The sequence below is a fragment of the Barbatula barbatula genome (assembly GCF_947034865.1).
Source record: "Barbatula barbatula genome assembly, chromosome: 16".
Classification (NCBI taxonomy): Eukaryota; Metazoa; Chordata; class Actinopteri; order Cypriniformes; family Nemacheilidae; genus Barbatula; species Barbatula barbatula.
Window position 1 is genome coordinate 994,761 of NC_136779.1, and position 14,631 is coordinate 1,009,391.

The 14,631-nt window shown below is 36.5% G+C and overlaps 1 protein-coding gene across 1 annotated transcript; it reads left to right on the forward strand.

The window, feature by feature from the left end:
- Positions 1-1,012: 1,012 nt before the first annotated feature.
- On the forward strand, positions 1,013-13,606 carry LOC306906178 (uncharacterized protein). The gene is made up of 15 exons (XM_079477327.1): positions 1,013-1,067; positions 1,177-1,249; positions 5,260-5,391; positions 5,521-5,928; positions 6,596-6,988; positions 7,061-7,132; positions 7,944-8,333; positions 10,812-11,222; positions 11,521-11,640; positions 11,718-11,902; positions 11,973-12,130; positions 12,235-12,480; positions 12,562-12,724; positions 13,090-13,192; positions 13,278-13,606. Exons 2-14 carry the CDS (start codon positions 1,201-1,203, stop codon positions 13,183-13,185), a joined length of 2,823 nt encoding a protein of 940 aa, XP_079333453.1. The 5' UTR covers positions 1,013-1,067; positions 1,177-1,200; the 3' UTR covers positions 13,186-13,192; positions 13,278-13,606.
- The last annotated feature ends 1,025 nt before the right edge of the window (positions 13,607-14,631 follow it).

Here is a 14,631-nt window from a genome sequence, read left to right on the forward strand (position 1 = left end):
TGTGAGTCTAGTGGAATCTTGATCAACCAGCTTCATGAGTTACCAGTAAAATACATTTATTAAATGCTGCAGCAAACTTTGAGCTCGCAAGCTGCTTTGCAGCATTTTTATCTTCCTTTGTTTCACGACACAGCCCTCCGAACAGCCCTGTTATTTTAAAGTGATAAAGCACAATGCAGCTTTCAACACAAACAAAGGTGTGATTATATACAACAAAATACTTTTTGTTTGTCTTTCTGTTGCAAATTAAGGTAGTAGGTTAGCAGATTCAATCATCTGAATAAATTAAAAATAAGAATAAAGAAATGAAATGCAGCAATATTCCAGAAGGCCATTATAGAACATTTCTTATGTATGTCAAAGATTTGTGAATAATACATTTAAATTATGTCATTTTTATTAAAAAATTGCATTTTATTTTAAACAGATTTTCACAAACCGTACGCAAATATAGACGGTCTCGGCCTGTGTTTGGTTATGATATAAAATGTATTTTTTTATTGAATTTCTCTTCATATTCATTTATATTAATATTTTTTTGGCTATTAATTGTATTATATTCAAATTGTATTAAATTCATTTCAGGGGTGCATCGGAAGTTAAATTTGGGCCACATATAACGTTTGCTTATTGTTGTAGTTCATGCAAATTTGTTTGCAGCATTTGTATTTTTAAAATCTGATCTTTGAAGCTTTTTTATGTGTTAAAAATCGAACAACAAAATAGATCGATGCGATTTAACTTTAGGTATGGGGAGCCTATAATACAAAACACGTTAAAATAGCCCTGCGTGTGTGTGGTTTGCCTGCATTCATTCATTCCATTTGCATTCTGATCTATTCACGTTAAGACAAAGAACATCAGTTTAAATGTCAAGGCAACAATGTTCAAGCATCAAATATTTTTATGTTAAAAAAACCAAGAAGACAATAACAGGTTGAGCGAGTAATTGTCTTCCAGTTAAGCTCCACCCACATTAATGAATAAAACCCAGTTAATTACATATAGCATCACTATTCTGCTTCAACTGCTGAATAGAGAACCTCTGCAGTAGCGTCTCAACTCAGGTACTTTTACTTCTTTTCACTTTAGCCCATTATGTGCAAATTATTTTAATTTGTATTTAGTGTAAAATGAACTAATAAAAACACACAATTGTTTAAATGATGTGTGCAGGTGTAGGAGGGACCGTTTGTGACAATGAGGCTCTTATTCTCATTGTGTGTTTGTCTTCTGTTGCTGATTATTGGTGAGTGTTTTACACACTTTAAATACAATTCTGCAGAATAGAAAATGACTGGATGGCATAAATGAAATAAACTCTTCGATCCTCTACATTGAATGATTGAACACTATAAGAATACAATGTTCTGTTGCTTTAAATCGCGCGACTGAAACGTGCATGAATCCACTCTGCAAAGAAAACACAACGAACACTTCATTGTAGCCCAATGACCTACATTTGTTAAGCAATGTCCTTGTTTTCTTTCTTTATTAAAAGCTTAATAAAATATGTAATGGTGAATATGTTTTGTGTTTCTGACACAGGCAGTTAAATACCTTTGATACTAATATTAATATAATTGATACGAATAGCATGACACAAAGTACTCTGAAATGGAGAGCCCGCTAAACTGCATCAAATAATTAATCTTTGATTTAATATTTGGTATAAGTGGCCCTTATTGATTTTCATTGAAATATTTACAAATATTAACTACTGCTGAAATACAGTGTAGTTTTTTTGAGTAGTTATTCATATACATATACAAAGTAATGAAAGTGTATACAAACATTATTGCTACTCACACACACACACATATGTAGATAATAAATAAGTGAATAATTTAATAAGTTGTTTTGGTCTATTTGCAGGTTATTTTATGAACATATAGTATATTTAATATATAGTATACTGAACGTTATAAAATAAATCTTAAACATTATCATTAGAATGATGTACTACCATAAAGTGTAGGTTACTGTCAAGTACTGCTTTACAAAGGTAAACATATAACGCTTATGTCCACTTTGGGCTTGCATGCTTTGACTAGTGATGGTATATCAGGTGTAATGGCGATGACAGTCAGTCTAAAATCACTGTGGACATCCAGTCTGCTGCGGGACTTTGTTTTTATAGCCACAAAGAATGCTGTCTCAGAGAGGTATGTGTTACTGAATGGAAGAACGATCGTTGTTGACATAGTTTGAGAGTTTAGGTGCGACAACAGCGCATTTAAATTTCACTGCCACGTTTCCTTTTGATTTTTATGTTAACATGAACTTTACCGCCTGGCGAAGACGTTTCTCACGTGACTCTCATAGCGAGAAGAGCCAATGACAGTGCTCCCAGCTACTGCGAAGCCCCGTGTGATGTCTGCCGATGGAAATAATTATTTTATATAAGATATTACTATTTTTGACTGCATTATCTTGTCATTGTAAGCACATCATTGTTCTCAAACATACAGCATTATTTAACCTAAAAGCATGTCAGCAGGTTGGGAACTACTGCCTTAGGAGTTCACTTTCTTACGTCCCACATTACCATGTGCTGAATTAATGGATATCGATTGTTCGACAATCAATCCAGCAAGTAACAATTACTTGTATTTGTGCTCGGACACTGAATGCACAAGATCCAAAAGCTGCTGAATTTGCTGCCGTGGCAGGTTAACTTTTCTATCATTTAAATGTTTTGTAATGGAGGACCGGAAGAGTCGTGTGTAAAGTAATATAGCATTTCATTGTTTAATAACTAATTCTATAATGAAAATAGCCATACATTTGTTTAAAGCTTCATTTATTTATCCAACTACAAGTAGGCGAAACGATAAAGTCATTAATTCTTTATCGGATCAGATTTATTGCCTATTTTATTGTAGAATTATTATTTAGACAATGAAATGCTTTATTACTTTACACGCAACTCTTCGGGTCCTCCATAAAACTGTAGCCAGATTTTCACGGATTAAATGAATTAAAATGCTCAACGGATGACGCCGTCTTTGATTTTAGCAAAAACATTTACTAAACCTTCTACCACAATCTTGCTCTTTAAATAAACTCTAAATTCTTCGGTTTACAAACTGATGCACCTTTAGATAATAGAATTAAAAGCTAACAACCATCAGTGTAAAGACAATTATGTTGCATCAATTTGGCTAATCCTGTATTATATGTGTGTCTTGTAAATTTGTTGTGTGATCTTAAACCATCCCTGAGGACTGATGTCTTATATGATATTACACGTTAAATCATCACAATAATGAGCAAAGTATTCTCTTTCAGTTTGTTCAATTTCACTCAATTTGAATTTAACAGTAAAATGACATTATTTTCCCGCTCAGCATAAATTAACACCTATATACTGTAAATGGTTTCGACAGTATGGCTACACTGGAAATACATCAATAATACTCTAAAAACTACAAAAATGACAGCAACACATGTTCACAGGTGCTGTCCACGGCGGTGGTGCTGAATTAATGGATAACGATCATTCGACAATCAATTATTCACTCTATACAGACTGCTTTATCAAATAAGCACATTAAGAAATAGTTCAATTTAGTAAAATTTTATTTATATAGCGCTTTTTACAATGTGCATTGTTCCAAAGCAGCTTTACAGGGGTAATTAAGAAAAAAAACAAAAAAGGTAAAACACAGTAATAGTTTAACTTGTTATATAAACACCCAGTAAATAATATCTAATGTCAGTAGTCTCCCGGTGGTTTATTTTGCATATTTTGCATGAAGTGAATGCTTGGCTGAAAAGATGCGTTTTTAATCTAGATTTAAATTGGGCGAGTGTGTCTGATCCTCGAATAATATCAGGAAGGTTATTCCAGAGTTTAGGTGCTACGTATGAGAAAGCTCGACCCCCTTTGGTGGATTTAGTTATTCTAGGTGTTATCAAAAGTCCTGAGTTTTGAGATCTTAGAGAGTGTGATGGGTTGTGTGATAGAAGCTCTGTTATAGGGGCTAAACCCTTTAAGGCTTTATAAGTGATTAAAAGAACTTTAAAGTCAATACGATACTTAATGGGTAGCCAGTGAAGGGTTGATAACATTGGGGTTATGTGATGGTGTTTTCTGGACCTGGTTAGAACTCTGGCAGCTGCGTTCTGAACTAACTGTAGTTTGTTTATTGATGATGCAGGACAAACACTAAGTAGCACATTACAGTAGTCAAGTCTTGAGGTCATAAATACATGAATAAGCTTCTCCGCGTCAGCAACACATAGAATATTTCGTAATATGCAAATAGTTGAAGTTGCATTTATAAGGACTCATAGGATAAAATAGCAAACGTAATCCAACCATGGAAATGATTTAATTGTGAAATTAGTGAGCGAACTCGATGTATCAACACTGCTACACTAACTGGTAGCAAAGGATGTCAAGCTTTGAGTGGGAGGGTCACGCAAAGCCACTTGTTGCGGTGCATTAAAAAAGTGTTTTCCTGCAAATAACTTGTAGCGTATTGTTCAAACGTTTATTGTGCTTGGACACTAGAGGCGCATTGCATGCAGCTTGTGGCCGCGATTATTAAAACATTAAAATATAATCAACATTGTAAATCTCACTTACAATATCAAGGGGAAAAAAATAAACAAGAATGCCATAATTGTGCAACCGTACAATAAGGTATTTTCATATTGAAATTAAACTTATTCCTTCATGACAAGTAAAAAAGCAAAGGGAGTGAATGTGTGCTGCTTCTCTATTTTCTATATAACAGGTGAGATAGCCTACCTTTGATTATACCCGTGTTTGGGAACCCCTTATTTATATTATTATAATGTATGTTGCTTTAGTGTCATTATTTACTCAATAAAAGCGCAGAGCGGAACATAACAGCAGCAGGGAAAAAAAGCTGAATATAGTGGTAACTAAAGTATAATATAATTGCAGCATAAATGGTAGCCAGTTTTTAACTTATTAAATGCACATTAATGTTGTAACGCTGCTTGATTTACTTTACCACAATCTTTCTCTTTAAATATACTCTAATTTCTTTGGGTTGCCAGCTGATGCGCCGTATGTAGATAATATAGTTAAAAAGCATCCATCAATGTAAAGACAAATATATTGTGTGCAGTTAAACTTAATCCTGTTCAGATATTCTTTAGTTTGTGAGACCAACTTGCTGCAGTTTAACATACTGTGCAGGTAAATTCATATACAGGTGCTCAGGAAATTGTATTTGATAACTGTTGCCTTGTTTAATGATCACCCATTTCTCACAACCACAGAAACCACTGAGATGCCAACAACCCCAGAAACCACTAACAATGAGATCCCCACAACCGCAGAAACCACTGAGATGCCAACAACCCCAGAAACCACTAGCAATGAGATCCCCACAACCCCAGAAACCACCACCGGTATGTGTTTTGTTGAAAATGTAGTTTCTATTACTTACAGGATTTCTTAAAAAACTAGTCTGTGAATGAGTATATGAAATATAAAATATAATCAAATGACGTCTTGCTTTTGTCCCAATATTTTCTCAGTATCAACAGCTGTCAGCTCTGACCCGTGCTATAATTATAAAACTATTGATGACTATTGGAGAGACATACGGCAGAACCCATACCAGGATTACGGATATGATGACAGACATGTTGAGTGGAACGGCTGGTATCGGCTGTATCTGAATGGAGAAAGTGCTCAGATGTCTGAGTGGTGTGTGAGTTATATGGGATGTGGAGGTTATACTGGACTGGTTCTCAACGGTTCACATCCACGACCTGAGGATGGAGTGGTGACCCGTGATGTTATAGGCAGTCACATATGGTACTCCAACCAGTGTGGCAACTACAGATCAAACCCCATCCAAGTGAAAGCCTGTCCAGGAGATTATTATGTCTATGAACTGGTCACACCAGATCAGTCACTGGAACAACCTTCATACTGTGCAGGTGAAGCTTAAACTTTTTGATCCTTTGAGAATATAATGTGATCTCATTGTGTGATATCATCATAAAGAGGGGACACAGTAGATCCAACTATGACTATTATTACATGATTCATAATAAAAAAGAATGTATAATCCAAGTAGTATATGCATTTACGAATAAGAAAATTAGAAGTGAAATGCAACACAGATGTCCTGTATGTCTGCACTCTTTTAGTCACCTCAGATATCACACACAGGTTGCTTTTAAGAAACTTTAAGATCAACCAAGTTCCTTCAGAGTAAATAGTGCAAAGATAATAATTTATTGGGTTGATTTAACATGAATCTAAATTCTATCATATGTGTAACACAATCTGTTATAGTTCCTCAAATCAAAAACTTGCCAGAAGCATCACAATAATACTCAGTTTTGATTGGAAACAACACATTTAACAGTTTCCATCAGATGAGAGACAACATGAGACATTAGAGGAACTCGACCATCATTCAAAGTTGCTTTTGAAGTTGTAAATTAGTATTTTATATTTTGCTTATTTATTATTGCATATTTCAATGTAGACAAATTCATCTTTACATTTTAAATGATTTTTAACCCTCTCTCTGCATAGACTTCATTAATCACAATTCTTTAATAGTACTTTGACTAACATCTCTTTTCTCCATGACAGTTTCTTTCAGCAGCATCAGTGATGATCCCTGTTACAACTATGAGTCTCTGGATCGTCCCTGGAGAGAAGCAAATGAAAGTGGATTGTATATTTGTGATGAATATTACTCCTGGAGTGGCTGGTACAGACTTTATCATTATGGGATGAACATCCAGATGCCAGAGACCTGTGTCAATGAAAACAGCTGTAATGCATACTTGAGCCTGTGGCTCAATGGTCCTCACCCTCAGATAGATGATGGGGTGGTGACCCGGGAGGTCTGTGGAGGGTATTCTTGGGGTGGCTGCTGTGATCTCAAATCAAAACCCCTCAGAGTAAAAGCTTGTCCTGGAAATTATTACGTCTATGAACTCGTGAAACCAATAGAATACTGGTGTGCAGGATACTGCACAGGTAAAGCTTTTTCCAGCTTTTGAACTATCTAATTTATGTTATTTTAGTCATATCTTGAATAATATTTTTCAGATGTCAACACTATATCACAGACTGATTCCATAACAACCACAACTCTGGCCACTGGATTCAGCATCACTTTCAGTAAGTTTCAATATTAAATGGAGGAAGACTTCACGTCCTACAAATCAATGTAATGTGGTGGTGATTTTATTTTCAGGACTTCTTTTCATTTATTCACTGGATTTATTTACAGTTTAAGTCACCTTACACTCAAATAAATCAATAAAATAAGAGAAACAGAAAAAAAGAATGGTGTGAAAGGCAAACAAAGCAGATATGAGATAAAAAAAGAACTGAACACATTGACTGAAAGAAAAATAAAGATAGAGATGTAAAGACTTAAATATGATAAACAACAAGATACACAGAAAATGGAAAAAGTGTCACATATGACACATATCACTGTTTTGATCTTGTGGGGGTTGTAGGGGAGGAGTCATGTTCTCGGGCCGTTTTCATAAAAAGTCTTAGTGAAAAAGGTTGCTCCATTTGTGACACAATTCAAAGATTATTCTTAGAAATGTGGGTGTTTTCCCTTAAAATGAAAGGAAAGATCCTAAAGAAAAAGTTCTTCAGAAAGCATCTCAACCCTTAACTGAGGTCTTCAGGTCCAGAAATGGCAGAAGTATAGATGAGGACTTTTAAGAGGCTTAAGAGTTTAGCATCAGGGTCAATGGACAAACCGAGAAGAAGGAAAATAAATGTTTTGAACAGAATTAGATTTTTAAAAATGTACTGAAAGACTTTGGATAAAGTATGTTAAGGACTGTTAAGGTATTGTTTTATCTTTTTGTTACTTAATTATTAGCTTTCTGAGAGAATGTTTTAAGAACATGGGCCCAGGTTAACAATGACTCTAATTCTCATTACTAGTAACGTGTTTTAATCTCAGGTGATCCGTGCTCAAACTACAAGGTACTGGATGAATACTGGAGGAGCACATTCAATTACATGTATTGGTATGGATATATATCTGGACATGATGACACTCGTGTGAAATGGGACGGCTGGTATAGACTCCTCATCAATGGATCAAGTGCTCAGATGCCTGACTGGTGTGTTAGTTACATGTCATGTGGAGGTTTCAGTTCTCTGTGGCTTGGTGGATCTCATCCTGGAGTAGAAGATGGAGTTGTTACTCGTGAAGTCTACGGCTCTTATTATGACCAATGCAGTCAATTCACATCCAAACCAATCCAAGTCAAAGCTTGTCCTGGAGATTATTATGTCTACAAACTGACCAGACCAGATCTAGAGATCCCAGGACCTTCATATTGTGCAGGTACGTTCATTCTGCTCAAAGACTTTACATGTTTATGCTGATTTATGTTAGAGACATAATCTAGTTTATATACTGCACGTGTAGCGGGTCCCAGCTACGTCTCCGCTGGCAAATATAGATAATCCTCTGATAGGATGTGCTCTGGAAATATTAGACAGAAATCAGTGACGCAGGACAACTGTTGCTCATTCTCCATTCATTCAGATTATGAGCCCACCTTGCTCTGCGCATTGCTAAGGGTCCCAGAGTGACGCTGCTGGTGGGTGCTGCCACCCTTTGTCCATTTTATGAAACAACATCATGTCATTGTGTGCTTCTTTGTGATCTATCATTAGTAGTCAATTCTATAAATCAGAATAAAATTAAATTGCAATAAGAAAAAGAAACAAAAGGTTATAATCTCAACAAAACACTTATTTTGTGAGTATCACACAAAGCAGTATTTCAATGATATATTTTTAAAACATGCATTTTATTAGTTTTGAATATGTAATTCGTTTTTTTTGCCGGACAACAATTTTAGACCCTGGACAATATTGCGACGGAGGGAGACGATATTGTAGCAAAGTAGCATGATCCTAGTCTGGTTCATTTTCTGTAACACCTGCTGCAGCATCACTCAAAGTGCCAGTCGCTTCACGGGCAGGCTTTCAAAAACACAGAAAATTTGTTTAAATGCTTGCCTTTCATGATCTCCTTTCTTCATATCTCCCTGTTGCTCCAATGGTCCAAAATTCAGTGTGTCGCACATTTCTGACACAAAACGATGTTATGTATCCTCGCGCTTTTTAAAGTGGGTATTCAGAAATCATTGATATTTTCTATAGTGGGTTTACGGCGTAAACAGTACCTGCGCATCATGTAGACTACACCACTGTCCAGAAGTCATTGCGGCGCATCCATCTAAGTTTGTTCTTCCGAGGCTGTCTCGCAAGACCGGTCTTGTCTGTCTGTGCGTTCTTGGAATTGAGAAACGGCCAACATGTTCAGGGTGGCTTTATATTACCTGCAGGTGTGTTAAAACAGAGTTGGGGCTGCTGTCTGTGGGATGGTGCATACAATACTGGGCTGCGTTTCCCAAAACCTTCTTAAAGCTACGTCATTCTTAAGTTATACCTTAAGATGTGCCTTATCGATAATACGTGTTTTCCTATAATATCATCAAGGCTTCCATGTCATTGCGGGTGTCAAACAAATGAATGATTTACACCAATAATGTGAATCAACACAGATTGTGGAGAACATTAACACACCATGGCAAACTATGAGAATATAAATGACCCTTTCAAAAACAAGCGAAATCAAACAGCCAGCATGGGTGCGGGATCGGACACTTGCAAAATTATAAATACATAGGCTACATACACACACATTTTTCTTTCTTTCTTTATAGTATTTCAGTGAGCCCTGATATATGCAATTTCTTCAATTTCTAACGTGTTTCTTTATAATTCTTTTTTTTTCTCAATACTTTTACGCAAGGTAGAGCGAACAATCGATTCTTGAGGCATCGATATCAACCTAATATCGCACTTAAGAAGGTTTACCTTAAGAAACCTCAAAAGGTATAGTTTGGGGAACACGCCGGTATAACTTGAGTTTAGGTGTAGAGTCTTCGTAGCGCTCTAAGTCAAGTCAACTTTATTTATATTGAATAAAAAAGCAGCTGTAGAAGAAAACATTGACTATAGGCAAAACATATAAGGTTATGCAAGTCAAAATACCGCTCAGATATCAGACAGACTATAAAATCCTATATGCATTGTTACTTAAGTATAACTATACAATTCTAGCTGCCCACCGGCCAGGCAAAACAGTTTGCAAACGGTGGCAAGGAACCGAAATCTCCATTGGAGGAGAAAAAAATCTCAGAGGGAAACCAGGCCTAACCAGGGACTTCCAAAAGCTGCAGCCTCAGCAGAAGATCGACAGTTCTTGCACAACTAGGCAAAATATGATTTAAGATTATAATTATGAATCAAATTTTCGCCACGTCCTTTGTCTAGCTTTATCATCACAGCTTTTGTAAGATCTGGGCATGGACTGCATCCTGCCCACACTGGTAACCTTGGACTGTGTCCTGCCATAAGAGGCAACGTTATCGGGAAACGCAGCCCTGCTCTCATTTGTGTTGGCAGTTACATGTTTTATTTAATCTCATTATGAATCTTTGGTACAAACTTTTCATAAACAAGGCCTCAACAAAATCACCTTCAACCCCCCAAAACTTTTCTTTGAGGACTCCCCAACATTCTCTCAGCATATTTGTTTTTGATTTTCCAAATTACTTGTATTTTAATTATACATTCTCACATAAGTATTTGTGTGTTTTATTTAAATATATTTCAGCAAGTATTTGGAATTTGTAACAAAATTATTTCGGATGTATTTGTGCTCATATCTGACATGTAAGATGATACTGAATGCATTGTATCTAATATAACTTAATCGATACTATTAACGCACTCTTTTTTATAGAAGTTTCTTTCAGCACTCCTAGTGTGGACCCCTGTGACAGCTACACCAGTCTGGATGAACCCTGGAGATCCACTGATAATTCTTTCAATTACAATTACAACAACAACTACTACAGCATGTGTGATTATAATGTGGAGTGGAATGGCTGGTACAGACTCTTCATCAACGGTCAGAGCACTCAGGTGCCAGAATCATGTGTGAGTCAAGGGATGTGTGGCACATATAACCCACTGTATCTCAGAGATCCTCATCCACAGCTGGGAGATGGAGTGGTCAGACGACACGTCTGTTTGTCTTCATGGAACGGCTGCTGTGGTTCTGAATCTCATCCCATACGAGTCAAAGCCTGTCCAGGAGATTATTATGTTTATGAGTTTGTCAGACCAATGGAGTGTGCTGCTTACTGTGCAGGTAGAGAATTTAAGTACTCAAATGTTCTTTTGTTTAATAATGAGTATGGGCTCACTTGAATTAGTAAATGGATTTGAGATCCACCAAGTAACATCCAGCAATTTCCTAGCCAAACATGTAAACTCTCAAACACTGTATGATCTAGAGAAATCTATTCTTTTTCAAGTATATAGAAATAAACTTTCATCCCATTTCCCTCCATCCTTTAACTTTTTATGAAGCTGCGGAGCCCTAATCCAAAATAATTCAGTGGACTCTTTTGTTGTATTTATGAGCTTCATCTCTCTGTGTTCTTCAGCTGTGACTGATCCGTGTCTTTCACTCAACTGTACTGAAGATGAACTGTGTGGAGAGAGAAATGGTGTTTACGGCTGTTTCTGCAAAGAAAACCAAACCAGATCTGAACCTCACTCCTTAGGTTACAATCACCTCACAACAAAATCTCAAATGTACAAAAATATATATTTTTAAATGCTGACAATGTTTTTTCCTCAGATTTCTCTGAAACCTGTGAGAGTAGTTCAGGATCTCTGTCTCTATCTCGCTGTCAGCTGTTTGAAGCTGGTTTTTCAGCTCATGTTCTTCATCTCAATGACCCCAGCTGCAGAGGAACCGTCCAGAACGGAAGAGTGCAGTTTCACTTTGATAACAACGATCAGATCTGTGGCACCAATCTTGTGGTAAGACTCAATATTAACACACTTTAATGAGTTGATTGATATCTGGACTAACATGTTGTGTGGTCCACAGGCCAACGGCACTCATGTCATCTATGAGAACTTTATTTTGGGGACAACAGGGTCAACCGCAGGTCTCATCAGCAGAGAGAAAATACTGAAGCTAAATTTCAGCTGCATTTACCCCCAAACACAAACACTTTCTATGATAGATATCAACCCACTGGAGACGTGAGACTCAATTTGAACTAAATATTAATACATATCTATATGCAAGAATGATACATTGAACTACATCCGTAGAAACTTAAATCTTCTATTGTTTATTTTATCAGCCGTGTGAACAAGGATCTTCCCGCTGGTGAAGGGAGGTATCAGGTGCGAATGGTTCCATATCAGGATTCTGAGTTCTCTCAGCCCTTCACTGGTCGTGTGGATGCAGAACTCGATCAGCAGATTTTTGTTGAGGTTGGTGTTGACGGGGTTGACAGCCGTCAGTTTGTCACAGTGATTGACAGATGTTGGGCGACACCTGTGAATGATCCAGAGAACAGTCTGAGCTGGGATCTCATCACTGGAGAGTAAGACACAAACATCAGTTTGAGCTTCTTAACATGTTTAAAGAGTGAAAGAGTGAAATAAATCATCATCTTTATCTTCAGGTGTCCAAATCCACAAGACAACACAGTGGAGCTTCTTCAGAACGGTGTCTCAACATCCAGCCGTTTCTCCTTCAGGATGTTTATCTTCACCTCAAACTCCACTAAAGTTTACCTGCACTGTTCTGTTCATCTGTGTCTTATGTCCAACAATTACTGCTCAACTGTGAGTTATAAACACATTTCTATGATATATTAGCTGACATTTGTTGATAGTATTTATACATATTTTCACAACTTTTCTATTCATCATAACGTACCCCTTGATAAATCTCTCTGTCTCTCTCTCTCTGTCTCTCTCTCTCTCTCTGTCTCTCTCTCTCTCTCTGTCTCTCTCTCTCTCTCTGTCTCTCTCTCTCTCTCTCTCTCTCTCTCTCTGTCTCTCTCTCTCTCTCTCTCTCTCTCTCTCTCTGTCTCTCTCTCTCTCTCTCTCTCTCTCTCTCTCTCTCTCTCTCTCTCTCTCTCTCTCTCTCTCTCTCTCTCTCTCTCTCTCTCTCTCTCTCTCTCTCTCTCTCTCTCTCTCTCTCTCAGTCCTGTTACTCTGGGTATCAGCGGAGGAACCGCAGATCTCTGGACTTTCACGACAGCTCCTCCATCTCTATGGGTCCTCTGGTTGTGTCTAATTGAAACGCAGGTGAATATTTCAACAGATTTTCTGATTTATTTTGACTGTGGATAAACTTCATTTCACTGTGTTGTGTTATATTTTCTCTTCACAGATCTGGGGCTCTCAGAGCGAGTGAAGGCGTCTGTGGCTTCGTGTCTCTGTAGTTCTCTGATGGTTTTGTTTGTTTCTCTGATGGGTGTTCTGACCTTCCTTCAGTAGATTTACACACAAAATAGACAACGTTTCACATGCATATCGGCTAAACAATTATTTTATGTTACACAGATTATAACTTTCTAACTATATCTTTATTTCCAAACTGTAATTTGTGTATTTGTCACTAAGAATAATTAATGGCTTGTTTACTGTAGTAACTATACTATACTATAGTAATGATCATTTTAATAAAATAAATGAACCTGTAATGGGCCTAATAGCTTCAGTTTCTGTGTCTGAGTCTTTATTTCTGCATTTCTTCTTCAGAGATGAAGATATGTACTGTAATAATATAATAAATGGAGTAGGTGTTTTACCTTTACTTCCAAATATTCACAGTCATGTAACCTTTAGAGATGCAGAATAACCAGTTAAACCTCATTTTCTGTCACATAACTTTGAGGTTTCTCGAAACACACAATACGTATTTTCTCCTTTTGTTTCACAATTCTCATCAGCTTCATTTAACACATTTTTCCTTCAGCGCTTCTTAACATTGTTACCAAACTTGTTGATGAGATTCAATATACAGTATTCAGTACAACAATAAAAATGCTTTAATATACAGTATATTCATAAATGTGCCACACATGTGTGGATAAAATGTTCATATTAAGTGGATGCATGGGCAATACATTACAGCTTTACACATACCAGTTTCTTAAAGCAGCAGAATGAGGAAGAGATGTGTTCAAATAACTCTTCTTGTTGTGTGACGAAAAGAAAAACTGGTTGAGTGACTACTTAGGGTTCCAGTAAAGCACTTATAACAAGAGCGAATAACCCTGAATAATCTCTGCAGTAACATTTAGGTGCGGTAGTTTGACACAAGGACAGTCTTATTCTCACGTGTGTGTACTGCTGCTGGCTAATGGTGAATGTATCTTGATATACAAATCTGAGGAATCTGTCTTGTGCTTTAGAATGAAACTGCTGTATATCCATATACGTGAAGTGAATATAATTTCCAAATATACATTAACAAATAATTGTGCTTATATTTTGTATTTAACATGTAAAATAATAAATGGACAATCATCATGTAGACTTCTGTCCTCAATCTTTCATAAAATTAACATTTAATTTCTCATGACACTCTGGAATACTTGATTCTGATTGGTCACTTATGACCTTCTGGAGTATTTTATTCAACTATACCAGTCATTCTACTTTTATCTCCTAAATTGATAATTTATTTTCTGTTTCATGTTTTTAAACATATTCTTTTAACAGATAACTTAAAGCCATTT

Bases quoted from the DNA above. Each gene is read 5' to 3' on its own strand.
- LOC306906178 (XM_079477327.1), top strand. From the start codon at position 1,201: ATGAGGCTCTTATTCTCATTGTGTGTTTGTCTTCTGTTGCTGATTATT. The intron at 6,989-7,060 runs GTAAAGCTTTTT...AATATTTTTCAG, and splicing joins GTGTGCAGGATACTGCACAG to ATGTCAACACTATATCACAG. The intron at 8,334-10,811 runs GTACGTTCATTC...TCTTTTTTATAG, and splicing joins AGGACCTTCATATTGTGCAG to AAGTTTCTTTCAGCACTCCT.